The sequence below is a fragment of the Cimex lectularius genome, unplaced genomic scaffold, assembly GCF_000648675.2.
Source record: "Cimex lectularius strain Harlan isolate CLEC.00 unplaced genomic scaffold, Clec_2.1 scaffold63, whole genome shotgun sequence".
NCBI classification, from domain to species: domain Eukaryota; kingdom Metazoa; phylum Arthropoda; class Insecta; order Hemiptera; family Cimicidae; genus Cimex; species Cimex lectularius.
Window position 1 is genome coordinate 765268 of NW_019392694.1, and position 25783 is coordinate 791050.

General features: G+C 34.8%; 2 protein-coding genes across 3 annotated transcripts in view; one reads left to right on the forward strand and one right to left on the reverse strand.

Annotated features, from left to right (window-relative positions):
• The window catches only part of LOC106673973 (neuroligin-4, Y-linked-like), a 777726-nt gene that overhangs the window by 554774 nt on the left and 197169 nt on the right, over positions 1-25783 (forward strand). For both annotated transcript variants that reach the window (XM_024225970.1, XM_024225969.1), the window contains exon 3: positions 2039-2191. In XM_024225970.1, the coding sequence (XP_024081738.1) occupies positions 2039-2191 (153 nt within the window). The remainder of the gene's footprint in view (positions 1-2038; positions 2192-25783) is intronic.
• Positions 1-25783, reverse strand: part of LOC112126612 — a 312439-nt gene that overhangs the window by 202741 nt on the left and 83915 nt on the right. The window lies entirely within an intron of this gene.

The window sequence follows — 25783 nt, forward strand, 5'->3', positions numbered from 1 at the left end:
ATATATATATATATAATCATTATTTACCAAATATAATACATAATTTCTCGATTAGTGAAACAAATTATAGAATAGAGAGAATAAAGAAAAAGATAGAAATAGAGGGAGACGACGAGGGAGTATTGATCTCTGGATGCTTACCATTGTTCATTGATTTTATCATATGCTCTCATAGTATTCGAATCCAACCTTAGACCGGCATCGTTTCCGCGAGGTAAGTCAATCTGCTAATACTTGTCAGATTATTCAGTTCTAATTTGAAAAAAGGATTAAGTTGATACATTGCAGTTACATGCGTAAAGATATTAGTATGAAAAATCGGTGAGGTCGACCTCGATAGTAAGCAAATAAATTTTATTTGGTTAATAAACGTGCATAAACAAGAGTTTCTAGTTTTTAGTTTAATTGAACTAAGTATTTCTCTCTTCTTTAAATATATGGCCGAGAAGTTGTAAACTGAAGAGATTTTTAGATCATTGTGATTTGCGCGATTATGTAACCATGCATGTAAATAACTATTTATAGTCAAAGGTCATATATTCCATATTAATACAAACTGAAATAAAGAGTTCCTTTTAATTACAATAAATCACTCTTAATTTATCTTTATATTTACTAATCAATATTATAACCAAAGTATTTTTCACGTTTCATAATATATTTATAATTTAAACCAAAAAAATGAAATATAAATAAGTACACAATATTTTTTAATCCTATTTAAGCTAAGAGCCAATATAACAAGCAAAACAAGGAAGATATGTGAAACATTAAGCATCAAGTAGAATCAAGTTTAGAAGAATGCGAACAACTAGCGCCGCACAGAGCACGGTGTGGCCTTCCTAATGACATAACAAAAGTACTTAAGCACAACAGTNAAAAAAAAAAAAAAAAAAAAAAAAAAAAAAAAAAAAAAAAAAAAAAAAAAAATCAAGTAATAATAATTTTTACAATATTGTAACCATTCAATTAATTAAGGTTTTTAGTGGAGATAAAAAAGTCAGCGACACGAGCAGGATTCGAACCCACGATCTTCGTCTAGATACGCCGCTGCTCTAACACTGGAGTTGAGATGGGAAGTTAGTGTCCGAGTGGATCGAGGTCGCGATAGCTCAAGTGGTAGAGCAGCGGCATATCTAGCCGAAGAACGTGGGTTCGAATCCCGCTCGTGACACTGACTTTTTATCTCAACTAAAAACCTTAATTAATTGAAAGATATTAATTGGTCAAGCGGACCACGAAAACTAGTGAATTGTAACCATTGTCCTTTCAAAAAGAGGTTTTATCGATTTTGGCTTTATTCGAAACAATTACATTTTCTATTTGGTTCGAACAATTCAGAAGAGGAAAGATTAAATAAAGACTTGTTTGTCACTGGCCGCCCATGTCTCTTTTAAGCAAGCTTTCCGCAATGTTAAAATATAGCTCTTGCCTCGGCCAAATAAACAATCGAATTTCTGTTCAAAATTAATTTTTAAAGTTAATCAAAATGGGGTCCACCTGATCCCGTTATATATTTGTTGTTCAATTTGACATGCTGAACATAAAAAAATGTTTGGTTAGAATTTCTATTGATGCTGGGTGATGCTCTGTGAGTCGGTGAACCACATGCACGGTCGCTTAAAGGGTTTTTACTCGCAGGTGTGTTGAACTACTCAAGCGCGTTTCGATCTGCCATCTGCCAGAAGGTGACCCAATGCCGGTTACTTAGAACGAATGTGTTATGTGGAGCAAACAATTTTCAACCGTGGTGTTAATTTTGATGCGAGCATGGTGGCGACTAGACTAAAAATCAAGAAACCCGCCTGAAGTTTGCAGGAAAGCCTCGCGTGCGGCGATTAATGGTCTGGCTTTAGTTAAGCACTGCTCGTTGTGTTGATTTCCTTTTCAAGTTAATAAAAAGCAATTAAGATAAAGGTTGGGATAATTTGAAATCGATTGTACGGATCGGGCACGCCAGATCACAGAATCGTTGATTATTTTTAATTCTGATGAACCGCCGTAAGTTTCATTTAATAATAGCTGTCTGTTGTTGCAGGAGGGAGCAGAGAAAACCGCAGGTACCCAGTACTCGTGTACGTACACGGAGAGAGTTATCAATGGAGTACGGGAAACGTGTTCGACGGAACTGTGCTCGCCAGTTACGGGGGCCTTGTCGTCGTTACTATAAATTACCGCCTGGGAATTTTAGGTGAGTTTGCACTTTATAAATTTTTATAAACGATGTCCAACGTACACTACACGCACTATTCTTATTTTTTAATAAGGATAATTTTTATAATATTAACAGTTCGTTAAAAACATAAGCTAAAATATTGTGTATAACTATCCACTGGTTTAACGTATATAGGAGAGTGATGAATAAATATATCATTTAATCTAAATAAAACAATTATGTGAATATTATTTGCAATATATTTGCATTAAGTTTCTATAGCATAAACGTTACCATATTTCTGTTTCGCTTAATGATTTTGAATTAACTTCTTTGCTTGCTGCTTTATTTACCATCTTTTAGTAGATCTGTTTATTAAGAAATAAATAATGAAATATTAAGCCCAAAAATATAAATAATTGTGTACTATGCTGTTGGAGTGCAACTGTATAATAAATTTAATGTATATAATTTTTGGAAAAAAATTAGGTATATGTTATGTATCTTAGATTTTAAAAATTTAATTTTAATATAATTATTATTAGAGTAGTAACAATCGAATTAATGCAGTAGAACTAGACTATTACTATATAAAAATGCTGTTCTAATTATGGCTAAATACCCACAAAAAGACTAAACAAGAAACAGCTCATCTAAACACCCATAAAGTAATGTGTGATTACACCGATGTGTAAAGTATATTAAAATTTAAAAAAATAATAGTACATAAACAATTGCAAAGATACTGTTTTTTAGGGAACCGTAATAAAGGACAGACAAAGCTAGAAGCTTTGTCAAGTAATAATGGAAAAAAAGAGCAAATCGTTGTTTTTGATATATATATATATATATATATATATATATATATATATATAGAGAGAGAGAGAGAGAGAGAGAGAGAGTGAGAGAGACGGATGGGACGTACAGACAGGCAGACAGATTTACAGATAGATAGGTAAATTGAGCGAGATATAGAGTTTGTGTGTGTGTGTGTGTGTGGTGTGAGTGTGAGAGAGAGCGAGAGAGAGAGAGAGAGAGACAGACAGACAGACAAACAGACAGACAAACGGATGGAACGTAAGACAGAATAACAGATTGACAAAGAGATAGATAAATAAAGAGAGAGAAAGAGTGAAAGAGNTGTGTGTGTGTGTGTGTGTGTGTGTGTGTGTGTTTGTTCATAGCCGTTGGCGTTTTTTCCTTCGATATTTCGGGAGAGAAAGAGAGAGAGAGAGAGAGAGAGAGAGAGAGAGAGAGAGAGCGAGAGAGACAGACAGACAGACAAACAGACAAACGGATGGAACGTAAGACAGAAGAAAAACAGATTAACAGAGAGATAGATAAATAAAGATAGAGACAGAGTGAAAGAGAGAAAGAAAAAGGGTGAGAGAGAGAGAGAGTGAGAGAGAGAGTGAGAGCGTGAGCAAGATATATGTAGAAAGCGTAGAGTATCCCAGTCGTGATAGCTTGGTATAATGGTGGATAAAAGGTTCATATTTTATTTATGCTATTGCATTGTTTTAATTGTTTCTAGTACTGTTTGTTTATTAGAATTATAGTATAATAATTCATTGGAATCAACATCTAGAAACTTGTCAGTGTGCATTGGAAAAATGCAAATAAATAGGTAATACACGCACTATAAACTTGTTTTATTTTTCAATCAGTTAATCCTGGCTAAAGTAAGTTAAAACCCACTGTTATTTAACAAAATCCGTGGTCTCTCAAACAACGGACCATCAGACGGATTTCAAACGGACCGTAAACGCGTGTTTCTCCAATCTGCATTCCCAAGATTCATTCGGCTGCAAGGAACCTCAAAGGTTTTCCCATTTCAACCCGAAAAAAACTACGATGTCATGAGTAATTTGTAACAATACAAATATCAAAGGAATCCTGACATTCCTCTGCCTTAATTTCCGACCCTCCACCCATACATGCAAATAGGTTTGAGTAGGTATGTGTATGTCGAAAGTTTTGATTTTAATGGTAATTTTGATTGTTGGTTAAGTAGGTAATAAAACATTTTACATCGTTTGTTGAGTGTCTGATTTTTTAATCGTGTGTGTGTGTGTGCGCGTGTGTGCGTGTGTGTGTGAGAGCCCTCCTCCTCTCCGTTATTGGTACATTTCAGTTACCTTTATACCATCCATCCATCGGCACGGGTCGCATAACAACTTAGATTGGGGCTGGAGAGTGAGTTTTGGATTGGGTTTGGGGTATGAAGAGAGGTAAGGTTTGGGGTGTTGGGATTAGGAGGTGACCGGTCTAGCTCCTGTTCGTCCGTACCCCTCTTTTCCACTGTTTAATAACGCACCGCGTAAGCTTCGTGAAGGTGGAAAGTCGGAGTAGTATTAGAGGCTATTAGAGACGCATAGAACCCGTTCGTACCCCAAAATCTGGTTTAGTGTAAATTCCATTCGTAATTTCATTATACTTGATAATTGCAATATCGCCAATTTCTTAACCTTGTAAATCTTGTAAACTAGTAATGATTGTTTTATGTCTAGACGATGAAGGTCGAAATCTCAACTAAGGAACTGTGTTTTTGTTAATATAAAATGATAGAGAATGTAATAGATTATGGAATAAATCAGTTTATTGCCAGTTGGAAATTTGCTAATATAATTAAAATTAAAATATTATAACTTGAATTTTTTCAGGCATTACAATAAACCAGAAATGCGGCCTAATAACGAGCGGTTATTTGTAAAGGGGAGTCCTCTTTATTGATACTTTTTCTTTCTAAAAGGAAAAAGAGAAGTGTAAACAAGTGGCACAATGCTTTTGTCCAATTGCTCCTTAATTTAATTTATTATGCCTCGACAAGGGAGACATCAACTCCAATTTGAAGTTAATCACTTTATCGCGTTATTGCAAGTGAGCCGTAATAAGAGTTTATTTTATTTCTTTTCTAACTTTAAAACCCGACATGACACTATACTCCTAAAGTTTCACAGGAAAGGATTTCCATTAGTATAGTTAAAGTATTTAGACAACAGAACACGCCAGTAATTAAAAATAAATATATATCTGTTAAGAAAACACCAATTTATTCAAGGAGTTAACTTTCATAAATTCATTGAATAAGTAAAACGACGAGGCACTGCTGCGAAAACTAAATGTTTATTTTGGGCGTATAAAGATGGTGTTATCAGCTTAGAGTTCCATCATTAATGCGTTGCGAGCCGGTAATATGCTTGCTAAGAGCTACATGTCTTATCACTAATGACTTTATTATACTCTTTCACCACCCATTATTTTCAGATGCAATCCCTATAAAATATTTATGTTTAACCCTGGCCCTCATAAATTAAACCTTCTCCGACCACCGTGTTTCATATTTATGGCCCATTTAAACAATATTAACCTTTCAGTTTATTGAAGGACAATTTAGAAAGTGAAACAAATATTTTCTTTATCAAGTCATAGTTCAACAAACTAGAATATATTATAATTTAAAAACGTTAATAACAAAAGGAAAGAGAAATCCTAAAACAGAGATACAACTTTACATAACAAATAGTATTCCAACAGTATGTATCCTTCTACATACAACTACTGAATGCTATCAATAAATAAATATCAAAAATATAAGCGCTTACTTTTAATTATATTCGAGTAATCAATTTTACTGAGCTTTCGCGCTTCAATTTAGAATCTAAGTACCTGTAATTTAATAATCAAAAGTTATCCCAATCCATAGCCCCAAACCGTTACAGTCTTAAGACTTATAGCTAACAAGAGTTTAGGCAGTGAGTTTAATCTCTGCCCTGCTTCTTATGCAAAGTGGTTTATTTCCTTATCACACTGAGGAATGCCTACCGCCCATAAAATCCTGTTAATGTGCCTAACAACACCTCGCTATATGAAAAAGACAAATCTTCAAATCAGTATTCGAAAAATTTATCGATAGTGTGAAGGTTTAATTTTAAAAGGTTTAATTAATAACCCGCGTCTAGATTTTCAACTATAAAATCATAGACGTGCGGACATGTATCAAATTGGTTTATGTTAACATGCGGCTTAAAATAAATAGAAACTTTTTGTTTTGTCATTCTTAGGCAAAATGTGATTTTCTATCCAAAATATGAAATAAATATAAACAAGCAATATTTTTGATCCAGCCCCAAAACGCTAAAAATGCAATGAAAACAACTGTCTGAAGGAAACTGACAGAGTTGGTGGGACCGGAAGAGAACCTCTCGTATGAAAAGTAATGTCGATTATGTGACCATAATGTAAGAGAGGAAATAGGTCTTTTTTATTATATACATCGCTAATAATTTTTCCCTAGCTATTGTTGAAAGTGAACGCATTTACTAGCGTGAATGGTAATGGTAAGGTTGGTGACCCATCGACCCTCAATTAGATTTGTTAAAAATAGGTGTACGGTGATGGATGAATTCGAGTACTCTACCACCCAATTGTATGGAAATGGCATAAATTAGTGAGAGTGTGAGAAATTAGTCGATCTGTCCCACCTAATTGATGAGTGAACTCCTTCAAACATGCAAGGCCTAAGATTCGTAACAGGCGCGTTTAGGACAAGCCCGCTCGATAGCATCTACGTAGATGCAGGGATTCTACCTCCTGCCTTGAAAAGTTAATAAATAATGCTAAAATATCATACAAGTAAATGAGCGAGGCCGGACTATTTCTTTTATAAGACCCTTATCGACCCTAACTCCGGAGAAAGACATACCTCCTGAGGACTCGTATGAGGCCGCTGGCCATAAGGGCCGAGGAAATATAAGCGGCGTGGGGAATAGAACTGAACCTGGTGGAGGCAGAAAAGCTACCTGAAACGTCCGCCTGGTTACTCCCCGCCTTCATCGTTCGGTGGGATATGGCCAAATTAAAGAAAAACGAGACCCGGTCACGAACCACCAACCCAAATTTTCCTTTATTTAAACAGTATCTTTATTACCCAACAACAAACGAACCAAAACTTAAATTAACCAAAACAACCTTCGATATAAAATTATTAAGAAAAATACAAAGGAAACTCTTTTCCTTCTATTAAAATTTACAATTCAAAATAATAATTACTAGCTTTTTTCGATTATCAATTAATAGCTGTTTACCCATTTATGTATCGATTACATCTGACTATTTGGCTTCCAGCGGTGTAGCATCTCTATATTAATATTTTAGGGCTTCAAACATTACTTTATATTCATAATGGAGTTGTTATCACGAAAATGCATTTTCGGGCGACACGGTGAGGCGCTCTGTACCAATGTCGCAATGTCTCGATTACATCTGATTCTATTATTTGTCTTCCAGCTCCACTACCGCGCCTCTACCATCGGCACAGAGCACCTCATCGTGTCGCCCGAAAATGCATTTTCGTGGTAACAACCCCATTATGTATATAAAGTAATATTGCCAAAACGGCAAAGGACGTGGGGTGTGCCCAGTTAAACAATTATCCCTCCCTCCTGCCGCGAGCGTGTAACAGCGGAACTAAATGCCATATCCCTTGCGCTGAGCATGATCAAAAATAAAATCCACGATTCTTTTTTTTGTTTTTTTGTTATGTACCGATTCGCTCAGTGCGGTCCAGAAGCTCAGGCGAAGAGCCTCCGTGGAACCCCTAGTAAATAAGAAAGGGATCCATGCAGTTGGGAAGAAGGTCGTGTTTCGGCCACATGAGGATAACCGGGAACGAAAAAGCAGACAGGGCCGGCCAAAGAAGACGGCGGAAGGCCCCCACGATACTTTCCAACCTGTACGCCCAGCGAAGCTAGAACTATTAATTTCAAATTCAGAAAAAAAGAGAATGGAAAAACCTCTGGGCTCATAGAAAAAGCAATAACTCAGCTTAACTATGGCAGGTTAAGAAAGGTCCCTGGTCCACGGAGAACGGTTCAAAAGAGAAAAGGCCATACTGACAAGAATTCGCATAGGTCATACAAGAATCACCCACGGGCACCTTATGGCCAGAAATCAACCGCATAGGGGCCCGATGCAAGGATAGAATAACGGTCGAGCACCTTTTCAATTGTAAAACGCTTGACGTATATAGACAATATTTTGACATATAATCCGACCTTGCGTAGTCTTGGTGCCCAGCACAGATCGTGGTTTCATACATCAGGGCTGTAGGGATTTTTAAATATACAGTAGTGCTTTTTATGTGTGCTTGCGTTGTGTTCAAGTTGACGTTATGTTAATTTATTGCAATGAATGCAATTTATTAGTTATTAAGATATCGTGAGATGCGGTCGGGTGTGATGTAGGTTTCAGAAAAACATTTTCTTTATCGTGCCAACGTTTCGATCTTTTATTGAGATCATCTTCAGGGCTCAAAGTGTTGGTCTTCTGTGTAATTGTGCCATCCTTGCGTGTCGTGTTGAGAGTGCCCAAGTTTACACATTTAAAAGCGGAGAGCCAGAAACTAGATCGAGTCGCTCAAATGGCCCGAAAGTAGAAAAAATGAAGGAAAACACGCAGAGGGCCGGTGATAACCTCAGCTGTTTGTCGGCCCATAAACTTCCCACTTTATACATATAGATTTTTCGAATGAAGCCCTGCAACTCTCAAATCAATATTTACAATCACTTATTTATACTAATTAATTATCAATATTTTTGCCGGAAGAGTCTCTTCAGAGTATGAAAGGAAAGAATTACTTATTCTTCAAATACTAGAACCGTGGGCGAGTGTGCTGGTGGAGTGAGAGCAGATCGTAATCGAATTTTCCTTTTCTTCTTTCTCAATCACCACCGCCACGGCCGGAGGTAAGCCAAAAAATACTTTACTTCTTTCCTCAGAATCAAGTCTACCCGACAAGTGAACTCGATGTTGCTTCATCAATATAACGGTTAATATGTAATTTTTTTTTAAATCGGCCCTTTAAATTTTCATTTTTCAGGATGTACAAAAATAAAAGCAAATAGAGTGGGTGGTGTTTTAATGAATGCTTTATATTCTGGCAAAAATTATGAGAGTCATTACAAAGATATTTAAATGCAGATAGAATTAATTCACACTAGATATATAAATGTCAACATTCTCATAACTAGTTTATTTACTACAAAAATTGACTCTGACTTTGTAAATATTAATTGTTTTATATTTATGCTTAAAAGCTATAATTTTTAACACTTTATATCAACCTAATTTTTGAAGTTGTAGATTTCTAAATTTTTAAATAATTCAAAATTCGTTCATTCTATCTTTCAATCTGCAACGATAAAACACTAGATTAAAATGTAATTTTAAAAATTGCAGATTTTATACGTAATAGCAAAGGTTTATTTGTAGTAAGAGTTAATACGATATAACTAAGTTTTGTATTAACCAACTAGTTCTGGTAGATGATAAATTTGTGAATCCAGGTGAATGAATTCTATCTGTATTTAAAAATCTTTGTAATCACGCTCACATATCTTGCTAGAATATAAAGCATTGATTAAAACATAGCACGCTATCTTTACTTTTTTACATCATGAAAAAAGGAAAGCTAAATTGTCGGTAAAAAAGATGCACAAATTTCAAACTTTATATTGAAGAAACAATATCGAGTTCACTCCCCGGGTAGAATTGATTTTGAAGAAAGAAGTGAAGTTCCTCTTTGGCTTACCTCACAGCTGTGGCGGTGGTGCTCGAATCGAGAAAGAAGAGAAGGAAGATTCGATTACGATCAGCCCTCGCTCCACCAGCACACTCGCTCACGGTTCGAGGATTTCAAGAAAGAGTAATTCTCTCCTTTTATACTCTGAAAAGGTTCTTCCCACAAAAATTTCCTTGCAAATATTGACTTGCGTGAAGGCTTCAAACAAAAAAAAAACCTCTGTTCTACAGTTTTACAATCCACGCGAAAAAGAAAAATTAAGGCATAAATTACACTAAATATACAACTACTGAAGTTTGTCTTGAACAATAAGTACTATTTGACTATACTAAATATTTACCAATATTATAGTTGCATAGTTTTCTGTTAATGTTGACATTTTGTACATACACTTAGTAATACTTAAAAATTTTCCAGCTAAATATGCTAAATCGGCGGCAACAGAGTAGTCAGCGTGTTAGTCCATTATTGTGCTTGCAAATAAAAGACAAGTTCAAATGGCTTTGTGCACTTCAGTGTTCGTGTAGAGCCGTTGATGAACTACTCTTTCAGGTTTTTTTTTTCTCTTAGGGGACTTTGGGAACCAAATGGTCAGCGGACCCAGCGGTCGTCCCACCTTCAACTCGGGCCTTTTTCACGATACCTTCCGCGGATATATGATAAGAGCTATCACATTTTCTGTACCTCTTACTTTCGCTAATATTGAAAAATAAGGAAAAAATCGTTCCTTATATATTTATATATATTTTTATATATACTTTTCTGTGGGTTCGTTTCCACAAGGAAACCTCAATCAGTTACTTAGTGGCATTACTAATGTTTAAAATTAATTAATATGTTGCGGTTTTTCATAAAAGATATAACGGTAAATGTTATTCTGCTAATAATTAACATTTTTATTTAAATAAATTTGCTTTTTTAACAGTTTATCCTGTTTTCTTTTAATTTGGTTATTCTAACAAGGTTTGAATAAATTACAATATTTTTAATTAGGTAATTAAAGCGTCAACTGCAGAAAAAATAACAATCTATACAACCCGGCAAGTATCGTTTTAATTAATTACAGCCTGCTAAACAGATGAACGCAAAACGTGCAAATTGAATGACGAAGTAACGATTTTTACATTCGGACTATAAGCTGGTTTAAATTATATTTACCTGGTAAAAACAAAAATGCGAAATTTGTATTCCGGTAATGTGAAACGTGATGCATTTACGAAGGTAGCATAGTGATCACTCGGCGAAGTGTTGTAGTTCATACAAAGTTGTCAAGCCATTTTTTATGCATCATAACTTAAATTTATTCTGTCAACTTTAATCTAATAATAATTAATATTTGTTTTTCCTGTCTTTTTTTCCTAAGATATTAAATTATTGCTCGTGTTGAAATGCCACTCGGAACACTGGTATTTTTCAATAAGTCTACTATTACAAAATAATAATATTTAAAGAAAAATTAAAACAATGCTGCAAAAATTTAATTTCTTAGAAGCATCGAAGAATGATTATAAACTAGCAGCCGGCGTTTAGTCGTCTCGTCTCAAGAGAGTTTGGTGCCGAAAAACCCCGGATTATTAGTTATTCAACTACTACCTGGATTAACGAATTAATAATAACTCTTGGAACGTGAGAATTAAAATTTAACACGTTGAAAGAGGTGCGCGCTCGATGATGCAGCTAGAAACTGAATATCCTTTCCACTTTGAGGTTAGATCTGAATTTTTTTTAAATTTATTTATTGATATATTCTGAATATAGGACAGCTTGTCCTTTACAGAGGGAATGATTCCAAGCTTGTGCCTATTACAAGTTTACAATATTATATAAGAAGCAAAAAATTATATAACAATGAATGGTATGGTATGGTGGAAAAGGTTACTAGGAAGCGGGGCTTGTATTCCTCAGGCACTGCAGCCTTCCGGCTTATTGTAATCTCCCTAGTTCCTTAGTTCGGTCAATAGACTCAATCCTTCTTCTTAGAAGTATCAGGTCATTGACTGTTGCTGCTGCAATTTGATTCCCTAAAGCCAGAAACACACTTACCCGATGCTACGCCATGCGACGCTACCCGACGCCTTGCCACGTTTTGGTGGGGTGTGCACATCTATCCGACGCAAGCACATGTCGCGTACAGTCCGCAGCGTTTATCACAATAATCACTATCACAATCGCAACGCATCTTCTGTTCTTAATGTCCTATTTTGAGCAAAACATTGTAATAAATTGTTAGTTAAATTTTATGAGCACAACCATGTAATAAATTGTTTGTTAAACTTAATTGTTTTAAATAAAGTTACTCCTAACCATCATAATTAAGCAATGTTTATAAAAACATGTGCATTTTTGATCTCGTTTAATTTGGTTTGCATTAAAATAACATGTTGTAATTAATATAACGACAAAATTACATGTACTTAGTTTGAAATACATTACAAAAAATATGAGTGTCTTGTTCTGATGCTACCCGACATTACAAAATGGTGTAATTTTACGAGCAAAACTATGAAATAAATAGTTAGTTAAATTTTATAAGCAGAACCGTGTAATAAATTGTTCCAATTTTAGTATATGTACCGCCGAAGCGAGTACAATAAATTGTTAGTAAAATTCATTATATCAAAAAATCGTATTCCGATGTTTTGATTAATTTTTTACCAAACCATTAAAATTAATTTTTTAAATAAAAACTAATTAATTTTTAATCACGGTTAATTTGGCTTATATTAAAATAAGTATGTTGTAATTAATATAACGACAATAATACATGTAGTTTGAATAAAAATATGAGTGTCCGGTTCTTTTGTCTTCGACTGTACTCGATGCGACCCGACGAAAATCTGGACAGCGGGGATCGCAGAGCGTCGGGTAGGTTAGCGTGGCATAGAATCGGGTAGTTGTGCACGGGAGTAATGCAACCTTATGGAAAATCGGAGTTTGGATTTGCGTCGGGTAGCATCGGTTAACGTCGCATGGTGTAGCATCGGGTAAGTGTGTTTCTGGCTTAAGTCTTTTCCGTCTGTTGCTTCGCATTCGAAGATGATATGAATGGCTGTTTCCTCCTCCTCATTACATAATCTGATAATGGGATCATCGCTGTATATACCCATGTTGTGTAGATGTTTTTCAGATGTCAGTAACCGGTTAGTAGTCCTACCGCTCCTCTGAGTTTGGTCCTCTCCAATTGCAGCAATGATTTTGCCAGTCTCCGTGAGGGTTGTTTCATCATAATTTTACTATGGCTAGCACCACTAGAGTTTATCCACTTCTCCTTTTGTTTTGCTTGGATCAATTCTGCGATGGAGGATTCTATATTTGTTTTTGTTCTCCAAGAATAGGCTCGGGGCCCATGTATGGTATTGCAGATCCTCCTCTGGCCTGTCTGTCTGCTTTCTCTTTACCCAAAATTTTACATTCTTCTTTTTACATTTCTTTTACATGCTAATGCTTTAATAGCTCCTCGGTTATCTGATCTTATAAGGATTTTTTTTCAGTATAACCTCTTTTAAGATTTTCCCAGGAACAAATATTGATGGCATGTATTTCCGCTTGAAAGACTTAGTGTGTACTTCCCTAATGAGTTTGATAGCTCATGTTTCGGGGTTGTACAGAAAACGCCTGATCCGTTTCCTTCGTTTGTTTTGGAGCCATCTGTGTACCATATCATTGTGTCTAATGCTCTCCTGTGTTCTACCTCTCCTTTATAGTCCGTTGAGACTTGATAGGAAGTTGTGAAGATTGTTTCCAGGATCATGTAATCAGTAACATAAAATAAAGTAATGAAAAAGGAGAAAGAAAAAGAGAACAATCCAAATAATAATAAAAGAAGCAAAGAAAAATCTAAATAAATTTAACATTAAAATAGTCTAAAAGTTAGATTTCTTCTCTGCAATAATAAAATGCGTTAGTTTTAATGATAAGCAAGATAAATGTAAAAAAATTATTGTCTTCTTTTTTATTTTGAGTGGACACTATTTTAAACAAAGGAAAATTTAGATTGCTCAAGGGTGATAGCGATCTAGCCGCATAACTAGGTAGGTGAACTCCCTAAAGGTATAGACCCTAGGGTCAGCATATCGAGGAGTGACAACTCTTGGGGTGAAAGTCCAAAATATAGCCTTGATCTAATTGCGAATGCAAACGAAAAGTTGTAAATAGAATCTTTTTGAATGGTACCTCTGGTGATAAGTAAATTTAGTAAACCACAATCGATAAACGATTTATGTAAGTGATCTAATTGATGCTCTTTGAATCTAATTTTAGAATCGAATTTTAAATACACGCAGGCTTTAATTATCTAGGAAAGGAAAATAAAATTGTTACTAATTATGATAGCAATACCGTTATACAAGTAAAAGTGTCATCAAAATTTAATATCATATGTACTTATGATATTAAATGCCTTTTATTTAAAATGAGTTTCCCTTTACGTGTTTTATCATGATCATTACGCATACCTGTCACTCTTATCTGTTTAGGCCCCGATATAAAACGCATCATACAAAAGAATTAATCGATAGAAATTGATTGATGAAACATTAACACAAAAATATATTTATAATATAAAAGAAATCTACTTATTCAAAATAGAGCAATCTTTTCTCAAAAGGCTTATTATATGTCTATCCTTAATCGACGTTTTGAAAAATGACCTCATTTGTCACAATCAAACGGATAATTGACATTATCTCAACTGATGTTACTTTCATTGAAATTTGCAGTTTCTCTTTTCTTCCACCTCGGGTATTTTTATGTAGACTCACAAATAATGAATTACGATATATCAAACCCATTGAATTTCTAATTGTAAAATGATTTAAAAAAAATAGAAAACTTATAAATATTTAGTTTTCTAGTTTTATTTCCGGTTGTGATTTATTATCATCCTTCAGGTTGATTAAACGTCGTGTGTTATTCTAGTTTAGCCAATTTTCTGATAACTCAGTAACGTCAGATTACGGACTGCCTTGCCAGTCTGACAACATGACATTTAACGAGGTATTATCGTCAGTCTTCCAGATCGTTACTTTTAGTTACAAACGCTCACTTGTCAAACGGAAAAAGTTCCCTCTCAATCAATACAGCAGATCTCTGTCTGGAAGTGTGTTTTTGATAATAATTGGATAGAGCAAAATACGACTGTCAACTGTCATTCTATTGTTATATTATCATCTGGAATGAAATTATTTGTTCAAAACGTGTATTTCAGTAGAATGTAGTTTGATTATTTTTCCAAATTCTCAGCATGTATCAAATCGCATTGATATAAAAAAATCCAAGCATCTCGCAGAACTATTTCTTTTTTACAGTAGCAACGATAATCTCCACAAGTAGAATATAGATTGATAATAAAGTCTAAACTAGAAAACTTTAGTTAAACTTTAAAACTAAGAAGGAATGAATAAATGGACTAAGCCTATAAAAATGGCAAATCAATACTTATTAGTAAGCTAGAGTAATTTAATAGTAAAGTAAATGCATCAATTTCATGTTAAGGGATATACTCTAATACTAATATATGTGTATTGGAAAGCAATTTTATCTATTCTATTCACTAGTTGGTACACTTGACCAATTAATATTTTTCAATTAATTAAGGTTTTTAGTTGAGAGAAAAGGAGGGAAAATTCAAAAGGTGGGGTTGAGATGGGAAGATAGTGTCAGAGTGATCAAGGTCACGATACCTCCAGTGGTAGAGCAGCGGCGTATCTAGTGGGTTCGAATCGCGCTCGTGACACTTTATCTCAACTAAAAACGTGTGGTGATTAGTGACCGTTAGTCGATGATTATTCAGAAATCGTGAGATGCGGTCTGGTGTGATGTAGGTTTCAGAAAAAAAATTAAAATAAAAAAATAAAGTAAAGAAATTGTTTTTCTGAAACCTACATCACACCAGGCCGCATCTCACGATTTCTGAAAAATCGACTAAAAACCTTAATTAATTGAAAGATATTAATTGGTCAAGCGGACCACGAAAACTAGTGAATTTAATAAATTAAAATGAAGTATACCTTCCTTCACTAAAGCTCTCAGTGGCCATTTCATTTGTCGCCGAAAATCAAATAGATTACACGACATTTCAAAAATGGCCAAAAGGAGGGAAAATTCAAAAGGTGGGGTTGAGATGGGAAGTTAGCGTCCGAGTGGATCTAGGCCACAAGTTGTAGAGCAGCGGCGTATCTAGCCGAAGATCGTGGGTTCGAATCCCGCTCGTTTGTCTATTCTATGTATTCTTCTTTAAGAATCAATGATGTCAATTTATTTAAACGCGTTTTATTCAGAATAAGATGCCGTAAAATAATTTACGAGAAAGCATATGTTATTTACTCTTTATAATGTATCAAGCGAAGTAGATTTCATTTTATTTTATTATGTCCAAAAGGTAAAAAAACTTTTTGAAGCCCTGAGTACGATTGCTTCTCTCTCGTACTTAGGCTTTTATTTTTCGGTGAAAACACGAAATTCCTATTTTCATGTACGAGGTTCTTACAATTCTCTCTCTGGCAAGAAACTCCAGTCTTTTCCCTCAATCGTCTCTCTTTCTACTGGAACGAAACTTTGGGCGTTTTAGAGATCATCTCTATTCTGTTATTGTCAAGCCGACTATAAATATTCTAATATAAGTTAAGAAACCTAAGAAAAGCCTTGAAAACGACTTTTGTTCTAATTATTATGCGTTTATGATATCAGGCAACTCAAGCTGTATTCAAAACGTGCCAGTTCATATGTACTTATTGGCATTTTTTCCATTCAGAAATAAATTTGCTTTTAATGATCCGAAAGGGAATCCGTATTTTTAAAGTGAAAATAAAATTCAAAATATAAAATGATCATAAAAATTATCTTTCAGCAGTAATGGTTAACAAATTAATTATATTACTGATAATGATGTGAAAAAGATACGTGTGCTCAGGGCGGTTACGATTATAACTGCTGATTAACAATTCATTTTCGGCGAAATGGTGGGAGCACATTTAAGTACTGTTAAACCTATTAATTAAAAAGTATTTATCATATATTTTTGGATATGATTTTTTTCCTAAACAAATATACAAATTCGGATAACATGCTTCAACTGTTTTCTGTTATTTATTTGCTATGCCTTTTTTAACAAAAATGTTTACAGGTCAATTCAGAAATGTACTTGATTGAGACCCATTTTTTTGATTACTGTTTCTACCGTTATTTAGGTCGTTCATTTCGGAAATGTGATTTACTCAACTTTTTTTGGCTGGACAGAATCTAATTTTTATAATTCGCTTAGATTTCAATTCAGACATATTCTTTCCATAAATTATTTTATTTATATAGTTTTCATGAGACATCTGAAATCCTGAAATGTCCAAAAGGGCTTCATCCTTTAAGGAGGATTATAGATAGTTAACCTTCTGGGAAGCTTGCAAATTTTGGACATTATGGACAAGAGAGTCATAGAGCACAATGAATTGTGGCCAATCTTCAATTCGACCAGCAAAATTGGGAAGAGAAATTGTCGGAGAATGCATTGAAAGCGGAAGATGTAATAGTGGCAACAGGTCGCAAACGCTCTTCCTCCTTTTTTAATCTAGAGTGGTCGTCTCAATAGAATAAACAACATCTTTGAAACTGATGTTAGCTTGAGTAGTTTCAACTCGATTTTTGAGAGGCAAGGAGGCATTAAACTCGATTAAGGAGATTTATTCTTTAAATCATCCGAACGAGCACGGTACACCTACAGTGTGTCCAAATCCGAGAGTGTAAAGCCCAAATGTGTGTTGCTTGTGCAAAAACATCAGCATTTAATGTCAATTTAATCATTTTTTGATCAAGCTTGCTGTCAGTTGAATGATCGGATTCTTTCTTCGACATGATAAAAGAATAAACAAGTCTAACTATAGTAGAAATCAAATAAAAACAGAGCTTCGATGTTTGAGCACAACGTTTGATAAACTAACGAAATTATTATTTTTAAAATAGGCCTTGTTTATATTTGGAGAAAAGTTCTTTTTACGAGAAACAAAATGCTAATTTTACTTTAGAACGAGAAAACTTTCTTCAAGAAGTTATCAATCTTTATAAAAATCTTTCTTATTAGAATGTAATTATCCAAGCGAAAAATATACGGAGCGGCGATAGAACCGATAAAGACGGTAGAGGTGAATCCTTTAATCCCTAGAGAGCTGTTAGCAAACCTTACCTCTAATACCAGTTTAAATTGAAATTGATATTTTTAAATGATTTTTACCCAGAGAACCATTAATTGTGTATGCGCCGTTCGATAGGGCGCGCGCTGGTGTGGTCCCGAAACCAATAATTAATTTTGAGGTGGGTGGGTGTGTAGTCCTCGCCAATCTTCTTTTCAGTACACAGCAATGCAGCACCTAAACCCTCAATATAACCAAGAACCTTGATAATAAGATAGTTTAGATTACTACGATTAGATACTCCCGTGATTTAACATTAAAAGAAAATTAAACTGAAAATAACTTTCAAGCCTTGAAGTAAGGAATGCTAACACTTCGTATGTCGGAAGCACGGAAGCAAGGCGTTAGTTTCTCTCGGACGCAGGAAAGCAAAACACGACGGGAGCAAGTTACGGTCGCAGGCCCTTATCGGCCCATTTGGGGAGTAGGGCGCAAGGGAATGGGTCAGCTTTTCAACAGAAACAAATATTTACTCTAATTACTTTGACGTAAACAATTTATTTGAATCAGTAGTGTCGTTATTACCGATCAATTTGGCCTGCGTATGTTTTTACCATGTCTACCAACCGACCACTTACTATCTCGTCCAATTGTCGTACCTTACTGACCGTTACTTTCTGCAATGTACGGTTCTTTCCACTTACCCATCAAACCTGTTCGAGCAGGGGTTCCCCAAAGTTATTAATCCTGTGCTTAATATACTTCAGGCATCCCTGATCCCTTAAGGATAATCCCAGTAATGTTGTGAGAATCCAACTATAAATATATTAAAATGTGGGTAGCCAATCCTGCTGAATCATTCCCGATAAAACACGGATACTGACATTTTGTTAGTTGCGAGCTGGAGAATTTCCAACCGGACTTGTGGACGGATTACTGAGGTGATTGGCCAAACGCTGCTTGATTCGGGGATAGACAATGCTTGAATAATTTTGAGGAAATTAAAATAAACATGTCTCCTGCACTTAAATAAGGAAAAACCTGTATACAATAGAGGAGGACGTAAGAGGAGAGAAGTGCAATCTTTGAAGCCTAGAAAGTTAGACAAAATTATGTTGGCACAAGGCAGGGTGAAGGAGGAGGTCTCCGCAACAACCGCCTACCATTTTCGAAAATCAAAACCTTGAAAGGAAAGCAATGTAAGTTGTCTGCAACTTAGCAAAGAAAATAAAATTTAGAAACCAGTAAAAATGATATTGGGCACCTAAAAGAAGAATTTTCAACATAAGGTTGCTTGTTTATATTAAAAAGCAAAAATACAAGAGTTATTTACAATATGTACAGATTAAAAAATATACGATCAGAAGAACAGTAACACAGAGTAATCTGTTTGTTGCGGATCTAACTGTGCGCGAGGTTCGTTCGGCGAGATCTGAACGTCAGAGAAAACGTTTTGGAGGTACACCGACCAAAAATTAATGTGGGGTTTCCAGTGGACCAAGGTCATAAGTAAAAACGGGATGACAGACCAATAAACTGTACATAAAATATGTATTGCTCGAAAGTTTACGTACTTCGCTTCACAAGACGCTCAAATGATTGCAGATTAAGTTATATATAAACAAAGAGAGAGAGAGAGAGAGAGAGAGAGAGAGAGAGAGAGAGAGAGAGTGAGAGAGAGAGAGAGAGTGAGAGAGAGAGAGCCAAGCTGACCTACCACTCTTTAGAAGGATGGAGTCAAATAACTACTAATAAACTAAGGAACTAGGAAATCACAATACGCCAGAAAGTTAGAGTATATACTTTATGCACTCTTGTATTTAAATCATTTCAGTTTCTCTAATTATTTGGAAAATCTTTTACAGTTTAATTGTCAGTTGATGTGATTAATTCAATATTTAAGGATTTCATTAAAACAGACCTTAGTGAGTAGACATGAGTAGCAGGTAGAAATGCTCCTCGACAATCTGATAAAACAGTTGTCGATTATTTCGAGTCGGCTAAGTAAATCAATGCATACTGTTCGAATATGATTGACGTCATCTGATTTTATACGTCTGAAATCTCTGATTGAGAGGGGATCGCTGCCTTAGTTCCAGACTGTTTTCTAGAGTTGAAGAACAATCCACCCTTATGTTCCTCTTGTTGTAAACAAGACTGACCCTCCCAGCCCACTTAAAACTTGTCTCATCTGCCGTTTCCCGAGGGGCCGAAAACCGCCCCTCTTCCCACCACCTAACAGATAATTTAATTTCGACTCCACCTGACTCCGCCCGGCGGGACTTAATCCTACTTCCTTCTAAGAGCCGGTTCCCCCTCTTGACATACTTTTTACTAACTTTCTAAAAAGTGCTTGCAAAAAATTGTATTAAGTTAGTGAATAATGATGCGAATTTCATGATTTGTTATTACAAAACGTAGAAGTGACAATCGAATATATCATTAGTAATATGACGATTGCAAATACCTGTTGAATCAGTGCATCTTTCTCGACTGCAAAACAGTTTTACTTCATTTACAGCACCACGGCTTTTCCAAACCTTCATACTACACTGATAGAAATCTCAAAAATATATATCAGCTTTGAAAGAAATTTCGATCGAGAGCGAAATGTCTATTACAAATAAATTCTCCCTACATTTGATACTAAGACCGAGCCAATATTTTAAGATAGGTGTGAAGTGGTCAAATAATGAAGAAAATCCAAGTGAATAATAAAAGGGGTATAAAAGGGGGATGGTCATTTGCCAAAGAAATGACCGATATGCAGAAAGCAATGTTGACTGGATGGACGTTAAAAACACAACGAGGAAATAAATACTCACCATGTGCTGGACTGGGAAATTAAGCTGTACACGTATAGTTTATGACTATTCATTCAACTAGTTAGTGATAATTTTGAAGGTAAATAATCGTTCTTTTGAGATTAATTTGGATATTTAAACTGGTTACTTTGGTAGTTTTTAAAATCATTGTTTGTTGGCTTGTTTTGAATTTCGCCATATTCAGTGCTAAGTCTATGAGATTTCTATTTAGGCGAGTCCCATTCGCGATGGGTGGAGGGGTTTTGCCTGGTATTTTTCAAGGATTAGGTCATGGGTTTGTTTATTGATTTAGTCCGATCGTCGCCTTGTTTTATTTTGTATTTGTGTATTCGTGGGCATATTAAAGTTGAATGAGTTCTGTTAATATATGTTTAAATGATAATTCAGAAATCGTGAAATGCGGTCTGGTCTGATGTAGGTTTCAGAAAAACATTTTCTTTATCGCGCCAACGTTTGAGTAGAAATACTTTGAGTGAATATATAAAATATATTTTTTGTATTGTATAACTTCACTTTTTCCATATCCTACATGTATTTGTTAAATTTAAACAATGTTTGTAAACCCCAGGCCCTGGAGATGATCTCAATAAACTGGAGATGATCTCAATAAAGATCGAAACTTTGGCACGATAAAGAAAATGTTTTCTGAAACCTACTTCACACCAGACCACATCTCACGATTTCTGAATAATCATCGACTAACGGTCACTAATCACCACACATATGTTTAAATTTTCACATATTTTTGTGTGTATTTTGTGTGTATATATATTTTATATTTTTACGTGACATTTGGTTTTATGAATTCTCAAAGTTTGGTAATCTATCGGTGTTCCTATTTTATTTTTAACCCTTTCTGTTCGATACATTCGTTCCTTCATTTGCATGTTTTAGTGGGTTCTTCCTATCGTTTTTTTGTCTAGTAAGTGATTTTACTATTTTGTATGCTGTTGGTTGGAACGTTTCTTGACCTAATCGGAATAAATGAATGTGAATGCGTTTCATTTATTGTGTTTTCGAAGTGCAGTTTTGGTTTTGTGTGTGCCTTAGTTTGTTTTTTGATACCTAGATAGATTTCTTCTTCGTTAGTGGTATTGTTATTACCCTTACGGTAATGTGCTTAGTGCTGCCGTTTTGTCTAAATAAACACAATGTGTTTGAAAGCAGTTTGAGTTGAATTTACAATGTTGTTATCGGTTCCCGTTGGTTTTATGTAATTGTCGAATTGTAATTTGTACAGTTTACGGTATTGTTAGTTTAAGGAAGCTTATATTATTCTTTTCTAGTGTATATGATACAAAATTTTGTGTTTATGTTGAACTACTATGTTGTTGGTCTACTATGGTAATTTAAGGCTATGTTGAAACGACAGTACATTTTTGTTAAGATTTTTCAAGTTTAAAAAAACAAAGCCAATTCAGGATTTATCAGAGTAGTAAAATGTGTAGAAAACAATTGGCGAGGCCCTTTTCAGCTCTATCTCAACATGCTGGAAGGCTATTTCGACAAAGCTTTAGCCTCCATGGTGAAGTGGTCCGCTCCGAATGGAAGTAAGCGGTCCGTAATAATTGCATGGGCCTCTCGAGGCTAATTATGTTTCCAGTGGAGGGTCAAGAGATTTGGCCACATCAATACGTCGTTGTAACTACGTCTTTAGCCTCGTAATCTTCCAACTCGACTGTCAACACTTAAACGTCTCAAGCTAAAAACCCTGCATATTTTTATTTCAATGCATTTTCCTGCATAAATTATCTTTTTACGTTGATGACTGTGTATAAAACTCGATGAAACTGCAGATAATTCAGTGTAAATTTACCAGTCTTTAAAAAAATACATTGCCTAAATAGAATTGTCACAATTTATGTTTTGACCAATAATTAAAAATTTAAGAGACAGCTAAAAATAACCAAAAGTGGAACGAATAAAAAAAATTGAAGCTTTAATGGTTTTTGCTGAAGTGGATTGTTTTCCATGTTAAACCACGCCAGTGTGGGCGTAACAAAATTCCCGTCGATCCAATTAGATTATATCTCGTAAATAATTATACAACCAGCAGATCGTATATTGAGTAGGTTGGTGAAATACGTGATTAAAATTATAATATTATTTTGCCGAATTATTTTTAATTTAAAGCCAGAATCAAGAAAGCATGTCAGGTTAGATATCTTCACAAAGTTACTTTTAAAAAGGGAAAACAATCTCTTATGTTAAACAGAAATCTGTATGTAAATGTAGGCAGTCATATTTGGCAAATGAGAATGGATTACATTTCATAAGTAAGAGAAATTTGTATATTGTATATTTATATTTAATTTTAGTGGACTGTATTAAATGTTATTGAGTAACAGAGGAAAATCTTTAGTTTATTTAATTTAAAATGACTGATTATTTTAATAAAAATAGACTGAAATGTGAGTGAAATGAACGAAATGTAAAATGAATATGAAAGTGATGAATGAATATGAAAATGATGAATATAGCACAATTACACAAATGAAAATCGACGCTGAGTTCACTGACAGGTTGCGCGAAAACTGAGTCCTTCTACTCATCCCCTAATTTTCCTCCACTCGAAGAAAGGCTTCCAACGTCTCAACCAGATATAAAAAATTGATATTATAAAAGATGCATATTACATATCTTCAACAAGATAATTTAAAACTAAAGACATATTATTCTATAATAATTTACGTATGAAAGAAAATCTATTTTGACATCCATATCTGTACTCACCATAAGTCATTCCGCAATCATTTCCGCGCCTTCTGGACGGAAAGAACAGCCTACACCTTTATGCAAGAGTAAAATATCTGTTGAGCACATTTTTAATTGTAAAAGGCTTGACATTTACAGGCAATAGTTTGATATATCGTCAGACCTGTGGATAGTCATGGGGGAGGGCGGCGGGAACAGATCGTTCTGGTACATCAGGACCACATGGGTTTTTGTGGGTGTGTGTGTAATTTTGGTTCTGCCTTGTCCGGAGAAATATCTAGTGCACTGGGTTGAGTGTAGGACGACAGAAGAGGAAAAGTAAGTTATTAGAGAGAGTAGATTTGGTTCGAACTCGTCCCGAGAAATACCGAGTACTTTGGGGGAGTGAATGTCACTAGTCTTATATTTTTTGTTTGTATAGCGTATTGTGTTTATGTTAATTTATTGAAATGAATGAAATTGAGAAAAGGGGTTGCTGAAATCCGCACCGCGGAATATCAAGTACTCTGGAGTGTGAATGTGACCAGAATTGTGATGAGAATGTGGTGATGTATGTATACATATGATGTAAATATTTATTGTATGTTTTGTGTCTATTCTGTAGTTGAAAACGTGAGGTGCAAATAAAAGTTTAGCATTTTAGGACACCAACTTAGTTCTAATATAAATCAGAGAGCCAGTGGAGAGCGAAACACTCAAATTGCTGCATGTTGACAAATATTCGTGAAAGATGAGAAAAAGAAGAAAAAATACTAAGAGAGGCGGTGATGAGCTCAGCTATTTGTCGACCGATAAACTTTCCACATTATTATCATTTCTTCCATTCCATCTCGTACCTTAAATTGATAAACTTCGTCAACGACAACAACAAAAATCCTGCCAAATCAGGTTGCGTATCATTAAAACATAAAACTTGCAATTTTGAAAAGCCCTTGTTTTAAATTTACCACCAGAATAATTTATAATAATAAAATATCATGGTATCACTAAGCGGTTTCATATTTCAGAGCTGCAACAAAGCGGATGACTTTTTTTAGGTCGAAATGGCAAGAGGTAAAGGTCGGCCTGGATTAGATCTAGTAATGGAACCCCCTGTCCTCTCATGTTATTGATGACACCACAACTGAAGATGAGATTTTTTACTCCTTTTACCCGTATCGATAAACTAACGTTGGACATTCAACGATCCCGACTGTTTTCACTCCATTTACAGTGGGGAAAAGAATAAAAACACCATCGATTATATTATTTTATTTTTATCTCTCGATATTTAAACTAATCAGATTTATTTCGATTATATTATTTTATAGTAAAACTGTTTTAAATTATTATTCACCAACTCCTTAGGCCACCTTGTATTCATCCATACGCTTTCCTTGGTTCAAATGCTTGGCAAAACTGTTGGACATTTGCCTGAGAATAATTTTTTAAAAGTGGTATGATCTCTCGATATTTCACTTCCTTTTAACGAACTTATTAAAACTTATTAAAACCAAATAATTAGTAAAATGATTCATATGTTTCGGGAAATCTAGATCATCCAACCTACTTCAATTTATGATTGTGTAATTCATATTTATGAAAAGGTTACAATCATAAATTAAATATGTGCTATATTTAATTATGGAAATGTAATGGAAAGTGTTGTGCTTGTTTATTATAGATCATTCCAGGTATATTTTTTTAGATTTTTACTGTCTCACCAATTGCTTTTTTCTAGGTATTTAAATGAGTTAAAATTACTTTAGTATTTAAATTAATTAATCTTTATGAAAGGCATTGATTGCTATAAAAAATTAAGGTAGTATAAACCTACATCACACCAGACCGCATCTCACGATTTCTGAATAATCATCGACTAACGGTCAAATCACCACACGTTTTTAGTTAAGATAAATAGTCAATGTCACGAGCGCGATTCGAACCCACTAGATACGCCGCTGCTCTACCATTTGAGCCATCGTGACTTCGATCCACTCGGACACTAACTTCCCATCTCAACCCATATTTTGAATTTTACCTCCTTTTTGCCATTTTTCAAATGTTTTCATGTATATCTATACCTTACTAAAGATTGAAAGAAGTTATTTGATCAATGGTACCACGAAATCTAATGGATTTAATAAGCAAAATGAAGTACATCGTCACTAACGCACTCTGTGGATATTTCATTTTTCGCTGAGAATTAAATAGATTTCTCGACATTTGAAAAATGGCAAAAAGGAGAGAAAATTCAAAAGGTGGGTTAATATGGGAAGTTGGTGTCCGAGTGGATCAAATTCACGACAGCTCAAGTGGTAGAGCAGCGGCGTATTTAGCGGAAGGTCGTGGGTTCGAATCCCGCTTGTTACACTGACTTTTTATCTCAACCAATAACTTACATAAA